The sequence below is a fragment of the Eriocheir sinensis genome, unplaced genomic scaffold (assembly GCF_024679095.1).
Source record: "Eriocheir sinensis breed Jianghai 21 unplaced genomic scaffold, ASM2467909v1 Scaffold250, whole genome shotgun sequence".
NCBI lineage: Eukaryota > Metazoa > Arthropoda > Malacostraca > Decapoda > Varunidae > Eriocheir > Eriocheir sinensis.
Window position 1 is genome coordinate 202,501 of NW_026111555.1, and position 27,153 is coordinate 229,653.

At 48.3% G+C, this 27,153-nt stretch overlaps 1 protein-coding gene across 1 annotated transcript in view; it reads right to left on the bottom strand.

The window, feature by feature from the left end:
• Window positions 1-4,198, bottom strand: part of LOC126991205 (putative nuclease HARBI1) — a 4,492-nt gene extending 294 nt beyond the window's left edge. Inside the window, exons 1-3 of the mRNA XM_050849980.1 lie at window positions 4,155-4,198; window positions 1,923-2,585; window positions 1-122 (exon numbers count right to left, since the gene is read on the bottom strand). The exon at window positions 1-122 is cut by the window's left edge and continues 294 nt beyond it. Coding sequence (XP_050705937.1) covers window positions 1-122; window positions 1,923-2,580 — 780 coding nt within the window. The 5' untranslated portion in view covers window positions 2,581-2,585; window positions 4,155-4,198. The remainder of the gene's footprint in view (window positions 123-1,922; window positions 2,586-4,154) is intronic.
• Window positions 4,199-27,153: the final 22,955 nt, after the last annotated feature.

Genomic DNA, 27,153 nt, shown 5'->3' on the forward strand with positions numbered 1-27,153 from the left:
AAAAGTCTGTTCCACCACAACACGTGTCCTAGAGTGGCTGCGGTTATAGGCACGATGAGCATCAGTTGTTGGTTGGCTCACTGGTGTCATTAGGAAGGGCTCTAGAGGATAACCAGAATCACCTGCAAGGATCAGAATATAAACTAATTTTTCATCTAACATCATCTTTGCAGTGGTTGTTTTTGTTAAGGGAAAGTTAACCAGCTCCTTAATGCTTTCATCCCTTAAGCTGGTGAATTCTGGAACACCCTTTTCCTGTTTGTATATCTTCCTGTCTACGACTTAAGCTCTTTCAAGAGGGTAGTATTAAGACACTATTATCTACAATGGGACCACACGCTGTAGCTGCGTGTGGCCTCAAAGTTCATTTACAGCACATTGAGCCTGCGGTGAAAAAGATCCCATTACTTCCAAGGCATTGTGCTAGGGTGACATCCAGTTTACATCAGTTTACCTTCCCCAATCTTCCTCAGGTACCCATTTATCGTCCAGCCCAAAAGCGAGGATGAACAGCCACTGCACCTTATAGGATCCCTCCACAGATGCCTCCTCAGCCCCTCCCTTAGGACCATCCAGCAGACCTCCACACCCAGCACCACCAACATGGCCAACCACTCCGTCCAGCACCACTGTCTTTTAACATCTAAGTTTTACTTCCTACTGGAAGTATGCCAACATGCAGCCTGTGCCTAAGACGGGTGACCATTCCAATCCTTCAGACTACAGAAGACCTTCCCAACAGAAACTACACGATTCCAGGATGGAGGCTGCAGAATGCTCAACTTCATACCTTACTATCACTTCCAATTAAGCCAAGCCCTTCAACGCCTCTAAAACTCAACTTTTTAACCTGTCAACTTGACACAATCTTCCAAACACTTATCCCCCATTTTTCAATAACACTCAGCTGTCACCTACAATAAACATCCTCGGTCTATCCTTAACTCAAAATCTCAACTGGAAACTTCACATCTCCTCTCTTACTTAATCAGCTTCCTTGAGGTTGGGCTTTCTGTATCATCTCTGCCAGTTCTTTTATCCTCCCAAATGATATCTATATACAGGGGCCTTGTCTGCCCTATTATGCAGTATACATTTCATAATGTTCCTTACTCTTTGTCTCTTTCCATTCCTTAACTACATTTCCATTGCTCTAAAAAATATGAGTGGCCATTTTATAAAAATAGAACATATACTACCCTGTCTTTTATTCTTATGACACCCAGTCCATTCCTTGTTGTTTGTTCTTTATTTTTCCCTAATGAAACAGGTTGTCCTATTTACCGCATAAAAATTATATTTGCTAGTAAATACACTTCAGAGGCACTTATGTATATAAATGAATTTTGTAAGCATTACAAAAAACAAAGTTTAAAAGGGCTTAACACTGAGGAAAGTTATTAGATTCTGGACAAGCATGAGTGTGGAAGTTGGAAAGCAGTTGGTAAATAGCAAAATTGTTCTAAAAGGGTCAGAATACATGCTGTGACTGTGAATGGACAGCATTTCCATAACCTTTTTGTAAATACTCATCCATATTAATCCCTCGAAAGGATAACCAGGATAATGCATCTGACAAGTCAAGAAGATAACAAAGCCAAACATTAACATACAGGTTAAGTTGGGAGCATATGTTATTAGCTTTGAATGGTCACGATACTCATCTCCATACCATTGGCCCTTCAGCCTGTGGTGGGTAACAATCCATTAACTTGGGACACAGGCCCAGTGCAGCATCCAGGTTACCGGTTCACCTTCCCCAGGTAACAATTTACCAATCATCCAGAAAAGAAGGATTTGAACTCAGGCACACAGTTGTGAAAATGTATACAAACCACAGCACCATGGAGGCACATTAACTTATGCTGTTTTTCTTACAGCTGCTAAATTTTACAAAATACAGCAAAGGTTAGGGTAATTACCAAGAAGTAGTGAGTCTCCGTACTGGCCCTCCACAAACTGCTGGCGCAGAACACTTTGACGCCATATGTAGGAGTCATGAACACTCCCGGGAAAGCTTGCACAGAAGCTGATGATCCTCATCTTTGAGTCTGCCACAACTTGTACATTAAGGCTGTACTTCCTCTTTCTGTTCAGATAAACAACTGCATTTGCAGGTGCTTTGATGGGTATATGAGTGCAGTCTATTGCCCCTATGACAGAAGGGAATCCACTGAGGCCATAAAAATCTTGCTTGATAAGCATGAGCTCCTGCAGATTTTGGGGCATATTTATTTCTCGTTTTGCTTTGTTCAACAAAGCCTCAGTAACATCATTCAATATTCTTGATATTGATGACTGACTGATACCAGCTACATCACCCACCACATTCTGAAATGTCCCACTGGCATAAAAACGCAGGGCAACCAAGATCTGTGTGTGAATTGGAATTGCTCTTGTCCTACTTGTGGGCCTGTGGATATGTGGTCCAATCTCCTCACACAGCTGAAGGATTTCATGGCGGGGCAGCCGATAATAGTGTAGGAGGAGATCATCGCTGACCTCTAAAGGATTGAGACGGTCTCTGAAAACTCTTTCCCGTCGTAGCCTGTCATGTTCCAGTGCCCAGAGCAGCGCCATTTCACCTACAAAAAAATAATTTATATAGGGTAATAATCTCATATGCTAGAATTGGATTCTTTTTGTTCCAGTTACTTAAAAAAGTCCAGTGATCAGCTAATATAATTATATAGAACCTAAGTAAATAACTATTTATTATCAAACGTTCCATCCAGATCTAAAACGGTGTCTCCATTTCTTCGGATGAAATGTCACGGTAGCTTGTCAAGCAACAGGTCTCTTGCTCCCTAATTCCTACTGACATTCTGGTAAAATGTTTTACAAAATTGTTTCCAACTTGGCAAAATCAACATAGTCCATAGGTGATAAACACCACAGTGCATTATATTTTGCTTGGGTTAGGAGTCCTGAAAACCCAAACTAACCTAATATTATCCGATAAAACTAACAGCTGAAAATATAATTATCACCAGCATTACTTTACCCCTTGGCCCCTGCATTCCAAATTCTCCCTCCATTATTACTTTGTTAAATATCATTTTACCAGCATATCAATAACATTTGTTAGAGGGACACAGAACACTCCCCCCCCCAAATTTTTTTTCAATAAATAATACATCACTCATGTGCTTTGACCATTATTTTATTAATCTATTGGAAATATTGGATGTGTAAATGAAGTGAATGATTTCCACACATTTGTTAATATTTGTTTACACGCAAGGAAGAACTCAGTATGTAGAGCTATGTCGACTAACATCTGAACAACCAAAGTCCAAGGGTGGCCGAGAATAGTGTGAGGCTTGAGGGGCTGATTATAATTATAGCTGGAAAAACTGCCTTCATGATCATGGTATCTCCTCTGACACTAATTATGTCCAGCTAGACATCTAAATATTTCAAAACACAATTACAATAATCAATGAATATGACTGTGAGACATACTGCTAAACAACAACAGGTAATAATAATAGTCCCATGATTTGACTGATTACTCTTCATCAACAGAGTTCCAAGTGCACTCTTCCCACAAGTCTTATGAACTGCATTTCTTTTCATATGCTAACTATTTGCTTTGAGTCTTTAACGTTGCAGATCAAAATCATGGAAATTTAAGTAAAAAAAAACACCACTTTTGATTCGTGGAGAGCTGCCAGCTGACCCGCTAATGTGCCGTTCATTTCGATTTACTCAGCGGTATTTACACGGCTGTACTCACTCATGTTTGTCACTTCCATTCACTACTAAGCATGTCTGTCGAATATTTGCGTATAAAACCATGGAACATAATAAGTAGAGTGAAAACTGAGGATAACTCATCGCCGATGCGGCTACGTGTCACTCACTTCGTCTTTTCCACGTCTCTCTCCACTTATTTCCGTCACTATTATATGTTTTCATACTCCTGCAACTACCGAGATTATCGCAATTGCATTGTCATGTTCAGGAACCGCCGATACAAGCAGTCACACGGGAAAATAAACCTGAGGCGGCAGTATTTACCCACTTACCACGCCTCCGGTAACTCAGTTACGGGTGCTCGGAGCCGTGGTAACTTTTGGCCTTACCAGAGGTGCGGTAAGTGGTTGATGAATACCGATTTACCGGGTGGGCGGAGATACCGCGAAACTTACCAAACAGAGGTCTGGTAAATGGTTTGATGAATCCGGCCCCTGGACGAGACGCTCAGAAGAGGAAGAAGCCTAGCAACGGGTCATTGCTGAGTCCGGCGTGCTGAAGCCTTCGTGTTGGAGACTTCAGATTGTAAGGCCTGTTTTGGGGTTTTCTACTGTACTTAAAGTAAACTGGTGTCTAACCATTTATCTTGTTGTTTGTTATCCCTTCCGATTACAGCACCCAACATTGGATCCTTGACATGTGGTGACCTCGCCAGGATTGGGTCAACTGCTAATCAGGAAGGGTTGGCTTGTTTAGTCGCCTTTGCGCGCCACTTGCTGTCTGCGCCCCGGAAGTGAGTGTTTAATCCTTCACCGTTCTTTTGGGCTGTTGTACACCCACGGTGGGATTTGTTGGTGCTGCCATAGCCCTTTTTCAGCCCTTGTGCTGCCCTTATCACCCAATCACTCGTTTGAGTATTGGGTTGGCTTCTACGCCCCTTAGTACCCTTTTTGCAGGGCTTTTTCCTACTTTTTCTTGTTTCCTTTTGTGTCTTGACAATTCACGTTTGTTTTGGTTCTGTGTTACATTTTCTTGGTCTGTTTTTTTGTTGCTGGGTCTTATTGGTGTCAGTATCTGTTGGGTTTATACTTTTTTGCTTTGTTGTCCATATTAATCATGTCCTTGCCGAGAGAGAGCTCAAGCTGTAGCCTTGGGGCCGAGAGAGAGGAAAAGCGTCTCCTTGCCGAGAGAGAGAGGAAAAGCGTGTCCATGCCGAGAGAGGAAAAGCGTCTCCTTGCCGAGAGAGATGAAAAGCGTCTCCTTGCCGAGAGAGGAAAAGCGTCTCCTTGCCGAGAGAGGAAAAGCGTCTCCTTGCCGAGAGAGAGGAAAGCGTCTCCTTGCCGAGAGAGAGGAAAGCGTCTCCTTGCCGAGAGAGAGGAAAAGCGTCTCCTTGAGAGAGAGGAAAAGCGTCTCCTTGCCGATAGAGAGGAAAAGCGTCTCCTTGCCGAGAGAGGAAAGCGTCTCCTCGCCGAGAGAGAGGAAAGCGTCTCCTTGCCGAGAGAGGAAAAGCGTCTCCTTGCCGAGAGAGGAAAAGCGTCTCCTTGCCGAGAGAGAGGAAAAGCGTCTCCTTGCCGAGAGAGAGGAAAAGCGTCTCCTAGCCGAGAGAGAGGAAAAGCGTCTCCTAGCCGAGAGAGAGGAAAAGCGTCTCCTTGCCGAGAGCGCGGATAAGCGTCTCCTCGCCGAGAGAGAGGAAAAGCGTCTCCTTGCCGAGAGAGAGGAAAAGCGTCTCCTGGCAGAGAGTTTATAAGCGTCTCCTCGCCGAGAGAGAGGAAAAGCGTCTCCTTGCCGAGAGAGGAAAAGCGTCTCCTTGCCGAGAGAGAGGAAAAGCGTCTCCTTGCCGAGAGAGAGGAAAAGCGTCTCCTCGCCGAGAGAGAGGAAAAGCGTCTCCTCGCCGAGAGAGAGGAAAAGCGTCTCCTTGCCGAGAGAGAGGAAAAGCGTCTCCTCGCCGAGAGAGAGGAAAAGCGTCTCCTATCCGAGAGAGAGGAAAAGCGTCTCCTCGCCGAGAGAGAGGAAAAGCGTCTCCTCGCCGAGAGAGAGAAAGAGTCTCCTCGCCGAGAGAGAGGAAAAGCGTCTCCTTTACGAGATAGAGGAAACGCGTCCCCCCGCCGAGAGAGGACAAGCGTCTCCTCGCCGAGAGAGAGGAAAAGCGTCTCCTTGCCGAGAGAGAGGAAAAGCGTCTCCTCGCCGAGAGAGAGGAAAAGCGTCTCCTAGCCGAGAGAGAGGAAAAGCGTCTCCTTGCCGAGAGAGGAAAAGCGTCTCCTCGCCGAGAGAGAGGAAAGCGTCTCCTCGCCGAGAGAGAGGAAAGCGTCTCCTTGCCGAGAGAGTGGAAAAGCGTCTCCTCGCCGAGAGAGGAAAAGCGTCTCCTTGCCGAGAGAGAGGAAAAGCGTCTCCTTGCCGAGAGAGAGGAAAAGCGTCTCCTTGCCGAGAGAGAGGAAAAGCGTCTCCTCGCCGAGAGAGAGGAAAAGCGTCTCCTCGCCGAGAGAGAGGAAAAGCGTCTCCTTGCCGAGAGAGAGGAAAAGCGTCTCCTCGCCGAGAGAGAGGAAAAGCGTCTCCTTGCCGAGAGAGAGGAAAAGCGTCTCCTCGCCGAGAGAGAGGAAAAGCGTCTCCTTGCCGAGAGAGAGGAAGAGCGTCTCCTGGCCGAGAGAGAGGAAAGCGTCTCCTCGCCGAGTGAGGAAATGCGTCTCCTTGCCGAGAGAGAGGAAATGCGTCTCCTCGCCGAGAGAGAGGAAAAGCGTCTCCTTGCCGAGAGAGAGGAAAAGCGTCTCCTCGCCGAGAGAGAGGTAAAGCGTCTCCTCGCCGAGAGAGAGGAAAAGCGTCTCCTTGCCGAGAGAGAGGAAAAGCGTCTCCTCGCCGAGAGAGGAAAAGCGTCTCCTTGCCGAGAGAGAGGAAAAGCGTCTCCTCGCCGAGAGAGGAAAAGCGTCTCCTCGCCGAGAGAGAGGAAAAGCGTCTCCTTGCCGAGAGAGAGGAAAAGCGTCTCCTCGCCGAGAGAGAGCCAAAGCGTCTCCTCGCCGAGAGAGAGGAAAAGCGTCTCCTCGCCGAGAGAGAGGAAAAGCGTCTCCTTGCCGAGAGAGAGGAAAAGCGTCTCCTTGCCGAGAGAGAGGAAAAGCGTCTCCTCGCCGAGAGAGGAAAAGCGTCTCCTCGCCGAGAGAGAGGAAAAGCGTCTCCTCGCCGAGAGAGAGGAAAAGATGCTCCTAGCCGAGAGAGGAAAAGCGTCTCCTCGCCGAGAGAGAGGAAAAGCGTCTCAACGCCGAGAGAGAGGAAAAGCGTCTCCTCGCCGAGAGAGGAAAAGCGTCTCCTCGCCGAGAGAGAGGAAAAGCGTCTCCTTGCCGAGAGAGAGGAAAAGCGTCTCCTCGCCGCGGTAGAGGAAAAGCGTCTACTCGCCGAGAGAGAGGAAAAGCGTCCTCGCCGAGAGAGAGGAAAGCGTCTCCTCGCCGAGAGAGAGGAAAAGCGTCTCCTCGCCGAGAGAGAGGAAAGCGTCTCCTCGCCGAGAGAGGAAAAGCGTCTCCTCGCCGAGAGAGAGGAAAAGCGTCTCCTCGCCGAGAGAGGAAAAGCGTCTCCTCGCCGAGAGAGAGGAAAAGCGTCTCCTCGCCGAGAGAGAGGAAAAGCGTCTCCTCGCCGAGAGAGAGGAAAAGCGTCTAATCGCCGAGCTAGAGGAAAAGCGTCTCCTAGCCGAGAGAGAGGAAAGCGTCTCCTTGACGAGAGAGAGTAAACGCGTCTCCTCGCCGAGAGAGAGGAAAAGCGTCTCCTTGCCGCGAGAGAGGAAAAGCGTCTCCTCGCCGAGAGAGAGGAAAAGCGTCTCCTTGCCGAGAGAGAGGAAAAGCGTCTCCTCGCCGAGAGAGAGGAAAAGCGTCTCCTCGCCGAGAGAGAGGAAAAGCGTCTCCTTGCCGAGAGAGAGGAAAAGCGTCTCCTCGCCGAGAGAGAGGAAAAGCGTCTCCTCGCCGAGAGAGAGGAAAAGCGTCTCCTTGCCGAGAGAGGAAAAGCGTCTCCTCGCCGAGAGAGAGGAAAAGCGTCTCCTCGCCGAGAGAGAGGAAAAGCGTCTCCTTGCCGAGAGAGAGGAAAAGCGTCTCCTTGCCGAGAGAGAGGAAAAGCGTCTCCTTGCCGAGAGAGAGGAAAAGCGTCTCCTTGCCGAGAGAGAGGAAAAGCGTCTCCTCGCCGAGAGAGAGGAAAAGCGTCTCCTTGCCGAGAGAGAGGCGTCTCGCCGAGAGAGAGGAAAAGCGTCTCCTCGCCGAGAGAGAGGAAAAGCGTCTCCTTGCCGAGAGAGAGGAAAAGCGTCTCCTTGCCGAGAGAGGAAAAGCGTCTCCTTGCCGAGAGAGAGGAAAAGCGTCTCCTTGCCGAGAGAGAGAGGAAAGCGTCTCCTCGCCGAGAGGAAAAGCGTCTCCTTGAGAGAGAGGAAAGCGTCGCCTGGCCGCGAGAGAGGTAAAGCGTCGCCTCGCCGAGAGAGAGGAACAGCGTCTCCTCGCCGAGAGAGAGGAAAAGCGTCTCCTCGCCGAGAGAGAGGAAAAGCGTCTCCTTGCCGAGAGAGAGGAAAAGCGTCTCCTTGCCGAGAGAGAGGAAAAGCGTCTCCTTGCCGAGAGAGAGGAAAAGCGTCTCCTTGCCGAGAGAGAGGAAAAGCGTCTCCTCGCCGAGAGAGAGGAATAGCGTCTCCTTGCCGAGAGAGAGGAAAAGCGTCTCCTTGCCGAGAGAGGAAAAGCGTCTCCTCGCCGAGAGAGGAAAAGCGTCTCCTTGCCGAGAGAGAGGAAAAGCGTCTCCTTGCCGAGAGAGAGGAAAAGCGTCTCCTTGCCGAGAGAGAGGAAAAGCGTCTCCTCGCCGAGAGAGGAAAAGCGTCTCCTCGCCGAGAGAGAGGAAAAGCGTCTCCTTGCCGAGAGAGAGGAAAAGCGTCTCCTTGCCGAGAGAGAGGAAAGGCGTCTCCTTGTGAGAGGAAAAGCGTCTCCTTGCCGAGAGAGAGGAAAAGCGTCTCCTTGCCGAGAGAGAGGTAAATCGTCTCCTTGCCGAGAGAGAGGAAAAGCGTCTCCTTGCCGAGAGAGAGGAAAAGCGTCTCCTTGCCGAGAGAGAGGAAAAGCGTCTCCTTGCCGAGAGAGAGGCAAAGCGTCTTGCCGAGAGAGAGAGGAAAAGCGTCTCCTGGCCGAGAGAGGAAAAGCGTCTCCTCGCCGAGAGAGAGGAAAAGCGTCTCCTTGCCGAGAGAGAGAGGAAAAGCGTCTCCTGGCCGAGAGAGGAAAAGCGTCTCCTCGCCGAGAGAGAGGAAAAGCGTCTCCTTGCCGAGAGAGGAAAAGCGTCTCCTTGCCGAGAGAGGAAAAGCGTCTCCTCGCCGAGAGAGAGGAAAAGCGTCTCCTTGCCGAGAGAGAGGAAAAGCGTCTCCTTGCCGAGAGAGAGGAAAAGCGTCTCCTTGCAGAGAGAGGAAAAGCGTCTCCTCGCCGAGAGAGAGGAAAAGCGTCTCCTTGCCGAGAGAGAGGAAAAGCGTCTCCTCGCCGAGAGAGAGGAAAAGCGTCTCCTCGCCGAGAGAGAGGAAAAGCGTCTCCTCGCCGAGAGAGAGGAAAAGCGTCTCCTTGCCGAGAGAGAGGAAAAGCGTCTCCTTGCCGAGAGAGAGGAAAAGCGTCTCCTTGCCGAGAGAGAGGAAAAGCGTCTCCTTGCCGAGAGAGAGGAAAAGCGTCTCCTCGCCGAGAGAGAGGAAAAGCGTCTCCTCGCCGAGAGAGAGGAAAAGCGTCTCCTCGCCGAGAGAGAGGAAAAGCGTCTCCTTGCCGAGAGAGAGGAAAGGCGTCTCCTTGCCGAGAGAGAGGAAAAGCGTCTCCTCGCCGAGAGAGAGGAAAGCGTCTCCTCGCCGAGAGAGAGGAAAAGCGTCTCCTCGCCGAGAGAGAGGAAAAGGCCCTCCTCGCCGAGAGAGAGGAAAAGCGTCAACTCGCCGAGAGAGAGGAACAGCGTCTACTGGCAGAGAGAGAGGAAAAGCGTCTCCTCGCCGAGAGAGAGGAAAAGCGTCTCCTCGCCGAGAGAGAGGAAAAGCGTCTCCTCGCCGAGAGAGAGGAAAAGCGTCTCCTCGCCCAGAGAGAGGAAAAGCGTCTCCTCGCCGAGAGAGAGGAAAAGCGTCTCCTCGCCGAGAGAGAGGAAAAGCGTCTCCTCGCCGAGAGAGAGGAAAAGCGTCTCCTCGCCGAGAGAGGAAAAGCGTCTCCTCGCCGAGAGAGAGGAAAAGCGTCTCCTCGCCGAGAGAGAGGAAAGCGTCCCCTCGCCCAGAGAGAGGAAAAGCGTCTCCTCGCCGAGAGAGAGGAAAAGCGTCTCCTTGCCGAGAGAGAGGAAAAGCGTCTCCTGGCCGAGAGAGGAAAAGCGTCTCCTTGCCGAGAGAGAGGAAAAGCGTCTCCTTGCCGAGAGAGAGGAAAAGCGTCTCCTTGCCGAGAGAGAGGAAAAGCGTCTCCTCGCCGAGAGAGAGGAAAAGCGTCTCCTCGCCGAGAGAGGAAAAGCGTCTCCTCGCCGAGAGAGAGGAAAAGCGTCTCCTCGCCGAGAGAGAGGAAAAGCGTCTCCTCGCCGAGAGAGAGGAAAAGCGTCTCCTCGCCGAGAGAGAGGAAAAGCGTCTCCTCGCCGAGAGAGAGGAAAAGCGTCTCCTCGCAAAAGTTTTTTTCAATAATAGAGTCGTCGATCACTGGAATAGACTCCCACCGTCAGTTGTTAGCGCACAGAGTATCAATAGCTTCAAGTCTTCATTGGATAAGTACTTCAGGGATATAAGATTATACTGACCCTTCTTCGTATGTTTTCAGACAGATTGCAGCAAGACGTCAACCTAAATTTATATTATTCTCGCCCGCAACCTAGATTGCAAGTAGCGTAAGTTAACAATAGAGTAAAGCAACAGTTAATGTCCGCATGACAGGTGGAGTGAGGTGTGGGTGCAGTAAGGTGACAGGTTACTGATGCTGTGCCTAGTACCGCCGGTAAAACGAGGATCAAGCCTCCACCTGTGCCCTTGAAACTACACCTCACCCATCGTGAGTATTAGGGGGGATCCTGAGGCTGCCCTGTGTAGGCCACACGTCCTCTTCCATTCTCCTTGTGTTTCTATGTTCTTATGTTCTTATGTAATTAAGTCATTTTCCCCAACAGCTTAGGTTACAAGTAGTGTAAGTTAAGGGTAGTAATTTCCTCTTATTTCTCTCTTTACTGAATTTCCATGTCCCTTTCTTCCTTAAAGGTACATGGTGTTCTCTTCTAACAATTTCCTGCCGGCACGTTGCCGGGGGGAGAGGTGGGTTGGGAGGAGCCTTCATCTTTTCTGTCCTGTCCTACCACACGTAGATTACTAGTAGTAGCGGTAGTAAATAGACACCCTCACCATAGACCTAGAGGTCTTCTGGTGTTTGTTCTTCCTATATTCCTATGTATCCTCTCCTCCTCCTCCTCCTCCACCTCTTCCTCTTCCTCGTAGACCTCCAGAGACCGATAGGTCTTCTGGTGTCTGTTCTTCCTATGTATTCCGAGAGAGAGAGAGAGAGAGAGAGAGAGAGAGAGAGAGAGAGATTTTGTTTTGATTAATTTATTACACGCAAGGGTGTCAAGCCTAGTGCATGTTCAAGATGCTAACTTGGATACAGGCGACTCGTGCCTCACAGGGCACGCTGTGATACTGAGTCAACAGTAGGGAAAAAAAAATATTTAGCATCCCCCAAAATGTGAATGTCGAGTGAGGATAACATCTAGATTGTTTCCAGACGATAAATATTTACATGTCTCCACAAGTGAGAGTCCTTGCGGTATTAAGTCAGCAACACGTGGACGCTCCAAGCAATAGTGTTCAAGGGTGTTAGCATTGGGCGCGTCACACAGCTTGCAGGAGGAGAAGTGAGGCGCGTCCCCCGCCTCGGCCATCTGCCACACTCGTCGGTACCCAAGCCGGAGACGAGCACACACTACATTATGGCGGCGAACCATGAGACCGGAGCGACGGTACATGTATGGACGAGGCAGGAAGTGTTCGTAGTGCTGGATGGACGCACTGGCGGCCCTCTCAGCATCGCTACGGTGACGGGTGGAGGACCAGGCAGCTTGGCGTACCATTTTCTTGCAGCACGGCAAGGAGGTAGCAGCGTCACCAGCAGCTGGCGGGTCCAGGTCACAGGCAGCCCTTGCAAGACGGTCCGCAACGTCGTTGGCCAAGAGACCTGTTGTAACCCGCAATTCCGGGTCACACTGGGGCGACGACACACTGTTTGTATTAGTGACACTTGACTTAAAATTCTAGTACTTTAGGAGTATTTAAAGGAGTTCGTAAATGGGGTGATGAAACGGTGTCGCCCTTCTTATATGTATTTTATTCTACCTTAATACTACTTAATATTACAGAGGGTAAAAATATTGTTTAAACCAGCGACTGGCTTACTAGACTCAATGAGTCTTCAGGTTTTCTTTCACTATTGGTTACTGACGTTAACACTGGTATAATATTGAGTAAAAACTCACACAATAAAGTATCATAGAAATATAATCCTAAGTAAAACTAAGATAATAGAACACAAAAGATATGTTAGATACGCTTTCCTCTATGGTAATTCTTCACTCCATACTCACAGTAGCAACGATGAATGTTCTACCCATGTTGTCTAGGGAAGGACAACTGAGTGTCCAGCAACGAACAGAGTGCTGGTTAATCTGAGGTCAAGCCTGGAGAAAATGCTTCTTATATAGGCAGACATCGCGAGGGTAATACGTCAGGCGTGTGAGTCATACATCAAACTCACACCGAGCTCATACAATAATCTACCTAACCGACATGCTTAATTCACGCGGTGACGCAGCTTTGTTTTCATAACATTTTGTTCCGCGGCTGATCGTGTTTTTGCCGCGGTGATTGTGTTTTGGCTTAGAGAGATAAGCGGGTGCGTTAATGGGCAATTACAATTGTGTATAGGTTGGTAAATGAACAGTGGGGACAATCATGTGTTGGAGTCCGTGTTGTGTTTTAGCGGTCGATACCGCTGTTGTCATCGGAAAATATTGCCGGTGAAGATGATGATGACACGAGTGGTGTCGCAGCCCTCGGGGCACCACATACCCCCCCCGTTAAAACCACGCCACGTCCTCGTGGCACGAAGCGGTCCGCCCGGCGGACGACCATGGAGGGCCAAGACGGGGATGGCGGGATCGTGGGGGAGGAGGCCTGCGAGAGACGGGACCTGAAGAGACAGAAGAAGGCCACCCCACCGGCGACGAAGACGACGCCGAGGAGGAGCAGCCACCCCCACCAAGGGAGGAAGGGGTCGAAGGCGGGGACCGGAGAGACGGATTCCTGGAGCGCGTGAAGTGCTGGAGGGAGGTCCAGCGGGGGGGCCAGAGACGACCCGGGCGACGGCGGCGGGAGGGAAGGGGCCAAGGGAGTCTTGGCCAGGAGCGATGAGACCACGTCACGTCCGATGTGGAAGGGGCGCGATGAACCGTCAGCGGGGCGTCACCGTCCATAGTAGCAGAGGCAGGAGGCTGAAGGCGTCGGAGTGGGCACTACAGCCCATACCGAGGCGGAGGAGACCCGTCCGTTGATGGTCTGCCTGTATTTGGAGACCGGGCTGTCCGGGCAGACCATGGTGACCATCTGGGGAGTATCGGTAGCGAAGACCCAGCCCGCAGGAGACGGATGAAGACCGGGGAAGACTCTGAGGAGAGACTTAGAACACAGCGAGAGGGCGTCTGGGCGATCGAGAAAGAGAGCGATCTCGCAGCGCTGGACAGAAGTCGAGTAGACAGGGGCGACAGGGGACATACATAGAGCAGGTGGTGTTTAGTACAGCGGTCCAAGGAGTCCAAGAGCATATAGTGAGTGCGGTCTTCAGAAACCGCAAGGTAGTGGAAAGCGTGTCGGTGTGCAGAAAATATGGCGTGCCATCAAGATGAAAAGGCAACGCGTCCATTTTAAACACATCGAACACGTCAGAGGATCCCTTTCATGGGGATTTGTAAGTAGAAGTGAAGGGTTCCTGAGGAAAGCGTACCTTTAGAAATAACCCTAGAGACATCTCTATACAATGCTAAATATTCATGTGCTGCAGGGAAAAGTAAGCCTGGGTAATGGAGTGACGCATTGCTGAGCACACGAAATAGTACATCATTTGGAAGGAGGAGAGGGGAAACCTGCGTTTGGGACAGCTGCTGAAGGCCAAGCTTGAGATTCAGAGTATCATGATTTAGGTCACTAAGTGCCAACTGAATGAGAAGGATAGTCTCCAAAATACGCATTTCCTTCAATTTGCAAGGTTTTAGTGAGAACTGACGGATAATCGCTGAGGCCAAAGCCGAGGCGGACTCTAGACGGCAGATGGCAGAATGAATATGACGGAGGTCCCGAACTGTGGCGTTGAGGACTTCCTGATGGAGGTTAAGTTGACGTCTCTCTTCTGTGGACAGAGTGTAGAGCTGGGAGAGCTTCCCGTGTATCACATCTATTTGGGCCTGAGTGGCCGTACCGAAAAGGAGGTTTGCTACCGAGCCAAGGAAATCCACGGCTCCTCGCTTCTGGCGAGTCCGAAACGGGCTTCCATCTCTACCACTCATAGCCGACAGAAAGCTGTTAAGATCTTTGAATAACTTCTCAAACTCAATGTGAAAAGAGTCTAGAGTGCGCCTGAGCAGACCAACAGTGGGGAACGATTGATTCATATGTTCAATCGACCATGAAACTTCCGCTGTTAGATTTGCCACGTTGATGAGAGGACGTTGGATGTCGTCCGTCTTGATGACGACGGGGACAACATAGTACCGTCCTGTCAACAGCATCTTAAAGACTGGGGAGAAGACGAGGCCGGGACGAATGGGTTGCTCCCGGGAGGGACAAGGGAAGACAAGGAGAGGGCAACACCCAGGATCTGTAATTATAGGGGGCATCAGTTCGTTGGTCGTTGGCGATACTCAAGAGGGCGGTCCATCACGTTGGGGAGAGAAGGGGGTACCGTATTGGATCGTAATGAGCGACTGACACAGGGCTCTGAAGGAGCTGAGGGAACCAATGAGGGACCTCTGAAGCATCTGAGGAGACAGGAGCCGGTGAGGAGAGCTCGGAAGGAGCTGGAAAGGACAATGGCAGCGGCTCCTCGGGGAATAAGTCATGGGGAGTGGGTCCACTTCTACTACTTGATCAGGGAGAGGGTATGCACGCCTGACATTAGGAGAGTCATGGAAGCCAAGAGAGTCCTCGTGAACGACCTGAACATTATTTGTGTGAACTGTCTTGATCTTACCACCTCTAACATGACGCAGTCGTAAGACTACAGGGCTTATTTTTTCTAGCTCCCTAAAAGGTCCATTGAACAAGGGCTGGAGCTTCTTTGGTTCGCCCTTTGTACATACATGCCTTAAGTAGACCCGATCTCCTACTACCACCTGTTTGGGTTTGGATTTCCTAAACATTCTTTCTGACTCCTGCCATCCTATATCTATATTGGTCTGACATAGTTTATAGGTACGCTGCGCGACACTAGAAGTAAATGCTTTATAGCTGTCAACATCATAACAAGGTTGGAGTCTATTCTCAAGCACTTCAAAAGGAACATTTGGGTCCCGAGAGAAAAGCAAGAAAATGGTGAATCTTTCAGAACACGATGGTAGGCAGTGTTGTAGGCGTGTGTTGCAACCGGAAGCATTTGGTCCCAGATACCGCGATTGTCCTCGCACAAAGTTCTCAAGATATTTATTAAGGTGCCATTAGGCCTTTCTATCACACCGTTTGCAGACGGGTGATAAGGAGTTGTCCTTAGATGATCAATCTGTAACAACTGAGTCAACTCTCGTAAGAGAGTGTTGACGAACTCCTTTCCTTGATCCGTGACTAGAATCGGCGGGATGCTGTGTACACAGACTACGTTCTTGTAGAACGCAGCTGCCACTTCCTTGGCTGCCTTCGTACGAAGGGGGGTTGCTACCAAGAAGCGTGACAGGACGTCTATCACTGTCAGTACATACCTATAGCCTTCGTCTGAAACAGACAAAGGTCCGACAATATCCATATGGACTCTGTCAAACGGTTGGCCAACCTCTGGATACCTCATAAGTGGAGCTGGCGGGGATCCCTCTTCTTAAACCGACAACAGACAGGACAAGATCTGACATATTGCTCCACGTCCGCCTTCATTCCCGGCCAGTACGCAAACTTGCGACAGCGTGCCAACGTAACCTTAGTGCCTCCATGCCCTGCAGGTAGCATGGAATGCGCCAAAGCTAACGCGTTAGGAATGTAGCTTGGTGGAACGATAACCAGTCTTTTCTGCTTGTTGTATTCATCGCAAACATCGCGGTAGAGAATGCCGTTCTCACACACACTTCACTAAGAGGCAGTTTTTGAAGTGCCTCTAGCTGCATTTAACGTTACATTGCTCCTCTCTGCAACCTTTCTCTCATCTCTCATGTACGTTACCACCGGTGGTTTGTTCAAAAGCATGCTTCAATTCTCTCAGTTCAGGATCGCGATCCTGGTGCTCCATGAGTCCAGCAAGACTCCAATGGAGAAACTTATCCTGTTTGTCATGTCCCTCCGGAGAGGCGACAGACATGTCCTGTCCACCCGTAAGGGTGACAGACATAATTCGAGCATCCAATTCGCCTTCTATCACGTCACTCTCCTGATTCCTAATCCTTGACAAAAATCTGCTACCATGTTGCTGGAGCCTGGGAGATAATCAATACTAAAGTCAAATTCTCCTAGAAGTGTCTGCCAGCGTGCAATCCTGCTGCTAGGTACTGTGCTTTTTAACAGCCAAGTCAGTGGTCTATGGTCCGACAGGATGTGTATCCTATAACCCAAGATAAGGGGTCGGTTAGTACTGAGGCCATAGATGACTGCTAAAGCTTCTCTCTCTACCGCTGAGTAGTTACGTTCTGCTCCATTCAGGGTTCTACTAAAATATGCTATGGGACGTAAACTACCATTTTCATCCTTTTGTTGCAACACACCACCTATTGCCTTATCTGACGCATCTGTGGTGAGATTGAAGGGCTTCCGGAAATCCGGAAAGGCTAAAACAATGTCAGTCGTTAGACTGTTCTTTAGTGTGCTAAATGCATGCAATGCCTCTTCATTCCACTCCAGATGTGTCTTATCGTTCTTGGTTACTTTCCTCCCTTTGAGTAAATTATTAATTGGGATGCTATCTTGGCAAAGTCTTTAATGAATTTCCTATAAAAGTTAACCAATCCCAGGAAACCTTGAAGTTCTTTGACTGTTTTCGGAGGAGTGAGTTGTTGCACCGCCTGTACCTTTGAGGGCTGAGGCTTCAAGCCAGAAGCACTAACAATGTGACCCAGATAATCTACTTGCTCTTTGAAAAAGGAACACTTATCTAGTCTTAAGGACAGGTGAGCCTTCTGCAGTCTGTCCAAGACGGCATGGAGGTTCTTTAGGTGATGGTCCATGTCTTTCCCTTGTACTATCAAATCATCAAGGTATACATGTACAATTCTTCCTGTCAGACCTATGAGAACTTGATTCATGATCCGTTGATAGGCTGCAGGTGCTGTTTTTAATCCAAAGGGACTGTAGTGAATTCATAGAGGCCATAAGGTGTCGTGAAGGCTGTCAAGTGTTTAGATTCCTCTGCCAATGGGACTTGGTGGTAGCCCTGGCGCAAATCAAGGGAGGTGAATACTTTACTTTCCCCTAACTGTTGCAAAATGAGGTTAATGTTAGGGAGTGGATGTTTGTCATCAATCAATTCATCGTTCAGAGCGCGGAAGTCGAGACAAAGTCTGACTCCACCATCCTTTTAGCAACAGGGACTAGAGGTGCGCTGTAGGGTGACGCACTAGGGCGTATAATACCCTGGGCCTCAAGGTCCTTGAGCTGAATCTCTATTTCTTTATGATATTTTACTGGTATTGGGTATGGCTTTTTATATATAGGCTTGTCATTTTTTAGCCTTAAAGTGTGAACATAATAGGGGGTAATAGTGAGTGGCTCGTTTTTTAGAGCAAACACATCAGGATACTTGCGGGTTAAGCCCTTCAGACAGCAATTTTCCGTTGTGAGGGTAAAATAGCTCGTCTATCAGCTTATCGAGTACCATCTGCTTACTTGACTGGGTGACAGGCGGCTTTGTAGCTGTTTTTGTGACAGCCGCTACACATTCATTAGTCGATGATTGATAGTATTCTGAGTGACAAGAATAAATGTGTCCCATCACTTCACCTGTTGGCATCTCAATAGTTTCTTCAGTTGGGTTAGCATAGGGAATGATGAATTTACCTTTGGTTTGTTTGACGTTAGGAGTTAAGGTTACTAACCCGGGAAATAAAAATGAAGAAGGGATATCATTGGACCTTGGGAGAAATAAGGCTTGCTGGGCTCTGCCAATCTCTGCCTCCAGAGTGACATACCCTGCCGTGCCTGGGAGCAAGGACGCCACGTTAATAGCGTATGCTTTCACTGGTACTTCCTCCATCTCGTCTAAAGTAGGTTTATGATCTTCTGGGTACGGGCTCATATCGTCCGCAGCCAGGGAATGTACTTCCACTGGGTAGGCGCCCACCATTACACTAAACTGCCCAGGTGTGTCCAGCGGTGCAGCTACCACATTTTGTCTCCACATAAATTCTAGGCCCAACAAAACTGCTGTTGGTAACACTATACCTTGTGATATTACTACAAATTTTTCTATAATTTCTCCGTGCCCAAAGTCTACTACTACTTCGGCTAGTCCTTTATTAGGGATTGGAGTCCGATCTACCCCTTGTATGGAGAGAGGTTCTGTAACTATCATCTTCCCGCCTACCTTCCTAAATAAATCTTCTTCTATTAGGGACGCTCCTGCTCCTGTGTCTAGCATTGCGTAAACCATCTCCTTTGGTGCATTAGCGCCTACGCACAATCTCAACGTGAGGGCGTTGGTAGGGCCGTGGACTGCCGCAGCTACTCTGGGGTCGTTTTTTTTGTTCTTCTCGTGGTCAGGGTTGACCCAGGAGCTACGGGTGAGGGACCGGCCGTGTACTCCGGGCGCCAGGCAGCGCAGGCGAGACAGGCTGACGCCTGTTTCGAGTGGGCTGGTACTGAGGGTACCGAGAGCCCGTTGGTGGGTGGTAGGCACCCCTATACTGCCTTCCATATGTGCAATCGCGAGCCATGTGTCCTACATACCCACAAGCATAACATGTAGGTGGCGTGGGCGCGTTCCCATATGGGCGTGTAGGTGGCGCGGCGTGCCGTCCTCCCCTTTGGGGTATCGGGTAACGTGACTGGCCTGGAGGGCGTGGAGGACGGGCTTGTGAGACATGTTTGGGTCCGGATGCCTGGGTGGAACAGACGTTCAGCACTTTTATTTCTTTGGCGATATCGGCATCGGATAGCTTCGACTCTGGATAAGCTTTAATATACTCATACCCTTTCTTTAATACCTTCTGTGGGTCCCCCTTTTCTTCCTCCGTTAGGATGAGTAAGAGGGCCGGAGGGAAAGCCTCTGAGCCGTAAAGCGGTTATCTCAGTTAGGAAACTGGCATTGTCAGGCTTGAGAGCGATCAACTCGTCTCTCAATGTCTCCAGGCGGATGAGGAAGGTGCGGATGTTTTCTCCTGTCCGCCGTTTTGCCTCTCCCAATTCTTTCTGGAGGACCGAAAAGGTCCTTACTGTGGGAAACACACGTAGGAAGTCTTCCTTTACTTTTTCCCAATCCTGTCCACATCTAGTGATACAACCGAGGAGATGATCGCGCGCTGCTCCCAGGGCATATTGTTTGGCTAACTCAATCTTTCCGGTAGTGTCCCAATTTGCCTGTGTCCGGCTTTCAATATCCTCTATCCATTTCTTTGCTAGCTTATGGCATGGGAGGTTTGGTGCTTTGCTACTTTTTTCTTCTCCACCACAAAAATATAAGAGTCCCTGCACTCTACTAAAATCATTCAAGGTATGACGGCTAAGTAGCGTGACAAGATCATCATGGGCAAGGGTGATCGATTTTCCATCTTCTTTTTTGGGGGGAGGGTTCTTGCCTTCGTCTGGCATTTTTAACTCTAAAGTCTTATTCCCCTAATTCCAAGAATAACTGTCTTCTCCCTCGCTTTCGGATGTGGACATACACCAGTACAATACCAATATAAACCAATATAAATCGCAAGTTTCACCACAAGTTTCACCACATGTTTCACCACATGTTTCACCACATGTTTCACCACAAGTTTCACCACATGTTTCACCACATGTTTCACCACCCCACACCTGACACCAATGTTGTAACCCGCAATCCCGGGTCACACAGGGGCGACGACACACTGTTTGTATTAGTGACACTTGACTTAAAATTCTAGTACTTTAGGAGTATTTAAAGGAGTTCGTAAATGGGGTGATGAAACGGTGTCGCCTTTCTTATATGTATTTTATTCTACCTTAATACTACTTAATATTACAGAGGGTAAAAATATTGTTTAAACCAGCGACTGGCTTACTAGACTCAATGAGTCTTCAGGTTTTCTTTCACTATTGGTTACTGACGTTAACACTGGTATAATATTGAGTAAAAACTCACACAATAAAGTATCATAGAAATATAATCCTAAGTAAAACTAAGATAATAGAACACAATAGATATGTTAGATACGCTTTCCTCTATGGTAATTCTTCACTCCATACTCACAGTAGCAACGATGAATGTTCTACCCATGTTGTCTAGGGAAGGACAACTGAGTGTCCAGCAACGAACAGAGTGCTGGTTAATCTGAGGTCAAGCCTGGAGAAAATGCTTCTTATATAGGCAGACATCGCGAGGGTAATACGTCAGGCGTGTGAGTCATACATCAAACTCACACCGAGCTCATACAATAATCTACCTAACCGACATGCTTAATTCACGCGGTGACGCAGCTTTGTTTTCATAACATTTTGTTCCGCGGCTGATCGTGTTTTTGCCGCGGTGATTGTGTTTTGGCTTAGAGAGATAAGCGGGTGCGTTAATGGGCAATTACAATTGTGTATAGGTTGGTAAATGAACAGTGGGGACAATCATGTGTTGGAGTCCGTGTTGTGTTTTAGCGGTCGATACCGCTGTTGTCATCGGAAAATATTGCCGGTGAAGATGATGATGACACGAGTGGTGTCGCAGCCCTCGGGGCACCACAGACCGATGTGTGACGGAATCCATAAAAAGTGCACCGACAGTGAACTCTCGAGGGCTGTGGCAAGGCGGCGGAGAATTTGTGTGACCAGTTGCTGGTATGTAGGCCTGGGGGAGGAGAGGGCACGGAGAGCAGATTTTGAGTCTCAGATGATGAGGCCGTTGAGTCTGCTCCGCGATAACAAAGTGACAGCATCCAAGAGTCCATGGAGCTCACAGTACGTAGAACTAGACGAATTCGGGAGACGACGCCCTGCCCAACCCCCGAACGGAGGCTCCAGATTGGGGGAGAACACAGCACAGCCAGCACTGCCGTCCCCTTGAAGGGAACCGTCGGTGTAGAGGTGGTGGGCCACGCGAAGAGACGAGGACAATCTGGCGATGGTTTCCAGGGCTCGTTGTCGCTGGAGCTGAGGTAGGTCAGACGTGGAAGTCAGAGTGTAGGTGACTGCTGGCACGGGAGTCTGCCAGGGAGGGGGGCCGCGATCCACGTCCTCCGCCACGATGTTGATGTTGAGCCTCTGAATGTTTGAGCTGACAGTGTTGACCAGTGTGCGACCACCACTACGAAGCAGAGGACGAGGTGCAGCTGGATCTAGTGAGGTCTCGATGACGTGAGAGAAGTGGGGAGAGAGGTGAGGGCGATGCAGACATTTGATGCTGAAATAGATAACGTTGGTGCATATTCTGTCCACAAGTGGCGAAAGCTGTAGTTCACGCTGCATATTGACAATTCTGGTGGAGACGGGGCAACCAAGAATGAGCCTCATTGCCTTATTCTGGAACTTTTCAAGAGGCTGTAAAGTTGCTCTGGAGAGTTGACAAAGTGCAGGAGAGAGATAGTCAACTACAGATCGGATAAACGTTATGTATATGGTTCTGGCCACAGGGATGGACACACCGGCAGCGTAGCTGGTCAGCCAACGGAGCGGAGCGAGACGACGCTGCAGTCGGGCTAGCAAGTCCTGGACAAGGGGATGCACGCGCTGTCTCGCTGGGATGGAAGGGGTGATCCGGACTGGGGCGCCCAGGTAGAGATATTACGTGCACAAAGGTATGATGGTGCTACCCACAGTGAAGTCTGGCAGTGTTCTTGCAGGACGGGGTGAGAAGATTCTGCTCTTGTCTGGGGAGATAATGAGGCCACACGAAGAGGCAGACACGTAGAAAGAATGGAGGTAGCGTTGCAGATCTTCTGGAGAACTTGAATGAATGCAAATGTCGTCTGCATAGCATGTGATGGTCGTTCCGTCGACGTCAGGAAGTAGAGAAAGAAGGCGATGGACGAGGATGTTGAACAAAAAGGGACTAAGAACACCACCTTGTGGGGCACCGAGCTCAAAGCGTTTTGTGGTACTGCACGCCCCCTTGAATAGAACACGAGACGTTCTATTACGCAGGTAACCCCTGATCCACCTCAGTAGGTTCCCTTTGACACCAAAATCGACTAATTGATCCAAAATGATATCTCCGTTGGCGACGTCAAAGGCACTTTTGAGGTCTATGAAGGCCACAACACTGGCGGGAGAGAGACGAGTGTAGAGCTCCATTAGGCAGTGGTGCGTTCCTCGCTGTGGCAAAAAGCCATACAGTCTGGGCGACAGCTTGTCCTACAGCCGGAAAGGAGAATACGTTCAAAAACCTTTGAGAAATAGGAGGTGAGGGAGATAGGTCGGAACTTATCGGTGCTCGGTTTAGGGATGGGCACAATCGTGCTGCAGGTCCAAGCTCGCGGCACGTAACCGAGGCGGAGACAGAGAGTGTACAGCTGGAGGAGAGGGTTGCTAGGGACGTCCAGGAGAGCCCGCAGAACTGCATAGGTAATGCCATCATCCCCTGGAGATGTTGCCTTACCCCTGGAGAGGGCACGTCGCAGCTCGTTGTCCGTTATGGCTACATCATCCTCTTCATCCCTGTTCAGCAAGGCAGCGGTGAGACGGAGTGCACGGTAATTATCCTGGGCGGAGAGAGCGGCTTGCACGTGCGCTGGAAGGTTGGTGACGCGAGACTGTGCTGACCATTCATCGATAAGATCTTGTGCGTAGTGAGCAGGGCTGTGGCGGAGGGCACTAGGGGTTTTCTTTTTCACAACCTTGTTGATAAGTTGCCACATGGAGGCAACACTCGTTTGATGGTTGATGCTGTCAGTGAGTTTGTGCCACGAGTCTTGTCTGCTGTACAGTGAGAGAGGACAGAGAGAGAGAGAGAGAGAGAGAGAGAGAGAGAGAGAGAGAGAGAGAGAGAGAGAGAGAGAGAGAGAGAGAGAGAGAGAGAGAGAGAGAGAGAGAGAGAGAGAGAGAGAGAGAGAGATATAGATAGATAGATTTACATAGAAAATCAGACCACACAGACCCCATGGTCCAGACTTGGTGGTCTGTCCTTAAACCTAAGTGATTTTACATTAATCAGAAGACTCCAAAACGTTGCATATCTACTTTAGATGATATTAAGTTGAAGGAAGTTACGGTCGAGCTTATTTATGAAGGAGTCAATCGTGTTACAATTGATCACTCACTGTGGAAGCTTATTCCATTCTCGCACTACAACGTTGGTGAAGAAAAATTTGGTGCAGTCTGAATTTACTTGTCTACATCTGAGTTTTACACCATTGTTCCTCGTGCGCAAAGTGTCATCGATCATAAACAATGTTGATCTGTCTACATTCGTGAAACCATTAAGTATTTTAAAACATTCGATCAGTTTTCCTCGGAGGCGACGTTTCTCAAGAGAGAACATGTTAAGGGTAGAAAGCCTTTCTTCGTAGGATTTGTTGCGCAAGGAAGGGATCATTTTCGCCCGACGCTGAACACCTTCTAATTTAGCTATATCCTTTGCATGGTGGGGAGACCAAAACTGTACCGCATATTCCAAGTGGGGTCTGACTAAACTGTTGTAGAGCGAGTACTACATCTTTATTCTTGAATACAAAGTTTCTTTTAATGAAGCCCAACATTCTGTTCGCTTTATTTGCTGCATCGATGCATTGCTGTGAGAATTTGAGGGTTGACGCGCTTATGACCCCCAAGTCTTTGTCGAATTGAACGCTTTTGAGTTTAACGCCGCGCATTTCGTATTCGAACTTCTTATTCCTCGGTCCAACTTGAAGGACCTGGCACTTGTCTACGTTAAAGGGCATCTCCCATCTATCCGACCAAGCTGAAATTTTGTGCAAATCCTCTTGGAGGCTTTGCCTGTCTTCGTCAGTGAGAACCGAGTTGCCAATCTTTGTGTCGTCTGCAAATTTACTAATGCGGTTATTGAGTCCAACATCCACGTCGTTGATGTAAATAATGAAGAGCACTGGGCCAAGGACCGAGCCCTGAGGGACGCCACTAGTGACAGGCGCCCACTCTGAGTTAAATCCGTCAATCACTACTCTTTGTTGTCTGTTGCTCAACCAATTCGCGATCCATTGGTTTACTTGACCGTCAATACCTATTTGCTTTAATTTGTAAAGTAATTTATGATGGGACTTTATCAAACGCTTTCTGAAATCAAGATAGACTACGTCCAGTGATTTGGTTACGTCATAAACAGTGAAGAGGTCGTTATAAAGGTTAATAGGTTTGATAGGCAGGATCTTTTGTTTCGGAAGCCATGTTGTGAGTCCCCAATCAATGAGTGGCTTTCAAGGTAATTCACAATTTTGTCTCTAATTATGCCCTCAAGTAGCTTACCTACAACCGAAGTTAGACTAATGGGCCTGTAATTACCTGGTACTTTTTGTCTCCTTTCTTGAAAATCGGTGTCACGTTAGCCTTTTTCCAATCTGAAGGACGATGCCTTGTCGCAAGGACATATTGAATACGGTTGTGAGGAAGGAGAGTATTTCGCTCTTTGTTTCTTTCAGCAGAGTTGGATATACTTTGTCAGGTCCAGGACTTTTATTTGTTTTAAGTGAATGGAGAGCTTTAAGGACTTCATCGGTTGTTATTTCAAAATTAGGCAATGAATGCTCGAGATTTACAATAGTACTGGTGTTGGTGGTAGCGAGAGGAAGACTGTTAGTATTAAACACCGAGGAAAAGTAATTGTTTAAGAGGTTTGCAATGTGTTGGCTGTCAGTCACTAGTGCACCGTCGCTGTTTGTTAAAGGTCCAATACCACTTTTGATCGCCTTTCTGTTGTTTATGTAACTGAAGAAAGATTTCGGATTATTTTTACAGTTGGCTGCAATATTTTCTTCGTATCTACGCTTTGCCTGACCTACTAGTCTTTTTACTCGTCGCCTGGCATCATTATAAAGTCTAATGTTTTCGGGCGTGCTTTGTTCTTTCTTTAACCTGTAAAACAATTTTCTCTCATTGACTGATTGTTTAATTTCGCTATTAAACCACGGTGGGCTTTATTAGTGTTAATTCGCTTCTCGCACAAGTGGACGAATGTGTTCTGCTGAGTGAGTAAGTGATTTTTAAAACTTATCCAGGCTTCCTCTACGTTGCCGTCATCTGATAGTTGTATTTCTGTTAGTTTTTGTCGGATTTCTACGAAGTTAGCTCTTTTGAAATTGGGCACCTTTACTTTATTTTCAGTCACTGATGATTGAGCTTTAATGTCGACGCACTAATTTATGATCGCAAGAACCGAGGTGTTCTCCTACCGTGACACTACTGATTAGGTTATCTTTGGTCGTTATAACAAGGTCGAGTATATTATTTTGTCGAGTTGGCTCAGAAACCATTTGGCTTAGATAATTTTCTTCTAGAAATTCGATCATTCTATGTGACTCGCCTTCTGTACCTGACAGTGTCGCCCAGTCGATATGTGGGAGGTTAAAGTCTCCTAATATCAGTGAGTCGCTGTTATTAAGTGACTGCCTTAAGACGCTGTACATTTCAAGGTCGTCATCGAGTGATTGCCCGGGAGGTCTGTAGGTGACAGATATATTTAAGTTGACTTTTGCAATGTTTACTCGCACGCACAAATGTTCAACGTTACTGTTTCCCGGTGTTTTGTCAGTGGGTTGCAAATAGCTTTTGACATAAAGGGCGACGCCACCGCCTCTACGGTTTACACGATCTTTGTTGAAGAGTCTGTAGCCATCTATGTTGTATTCGGAACTTAAATCAATATTTGTGGTGTCGATAAATGTTTCGGTTATAGCAATTATGTCAAAATTTTCTGTTAAAGCAAGACATCTCAGTTCATCAAATTTGTTTCTTAGGCTACGCGCATAATTTCTTAGGCTACGCGCAATGTTTCTTAGGCTACGCGCATATTTCTTAGGCTACGCGCAATTTTCTTAGGCTACGCGCAATATTTCTTAGGCTACGCGCAGTTTCTTAGGCTACGCGCATGTTTCTTAGGCTACGCGCATGTTTCTTAGGCTACGCGCATTGTTTCTTAGGCTACGCGCATATGTTTCTTTGGCTACGCGCAGAGAGAGAGAGAGAGAGAGAGAGAGAGAGAGAGAGAGAGAGAGAGAGAGAGAGAGAGAATAGTGGTGGAGGTCATCATCCGCCACCTCGAGAACAATGCCCTCATCACTGACCAGCAGTTTGGGTTCAGATCTGGCCGCTCCACTTCAGGCCTCCTGCTGCTCGTCTCCAGAGATTGACAGGACTCACTAGACACCGGCCTGGATACCATTGTCGTCGTTCTCGACAACGCGGGTGCGTTTGACCGGGATTGGTGATTCTGAAAATTCTTCTGCCATGGCCTTCATTGAGATGATGGACAGTTTCAACCTGATTAATAAAGAAAACGAGATGACTTCTTTAGGGGGTCATGTGCTAGACTTGGTTTTCATCGATATAGACGGTGATCTAGTGCGCCTAAAACCTGTTAGCCCTATTCCTCGCACTAATACATTGCTTCCTTAGTTTTAGGTTAGAGTTCACTAACACTCCCAAATCCCTTTCACACTCAGCTGTGGTGTCTAAACTATACCCGTGTAATGTGTTGCGTGTTCCTACACTAAGTACGCTACACTTGGTGATGTTACAATTCATCTGCCATTTCTCTGACCAAGCTGACAGTTTGTTGAGATCCTCCTGCAGTGCTCTAGCATCCTCCCCTGTCCTAATAGCGCGTCCTATTTTGGTGTCAGCTGCAAATTTACCTATATCACTAGTTATCCCATTATCTATATCATTGATGTAGATAATGAATAGAAGCGGGCCTAAAACTGAACCTTGAGGAACCCCACTGGTAACATTACCCCATTCGGATTTTTTACCGTTAATGGTAACCCTCTGTTTCCTGTCGCTAATCGACGCCTTAATCCAATCAAATACCTTCCTTCTTATTCCATGAGCCCTGACTTTATTTAACAATCTCTGGTGAGGTACCTTATCGAAGGCCTTACTAAAATCAAGATAAACTACATCATTGCTCTCATCATTGCCAGCTGCATCGTATACTCTATTATAAATGGAAAAAAGATTAGTAAGGCACAACT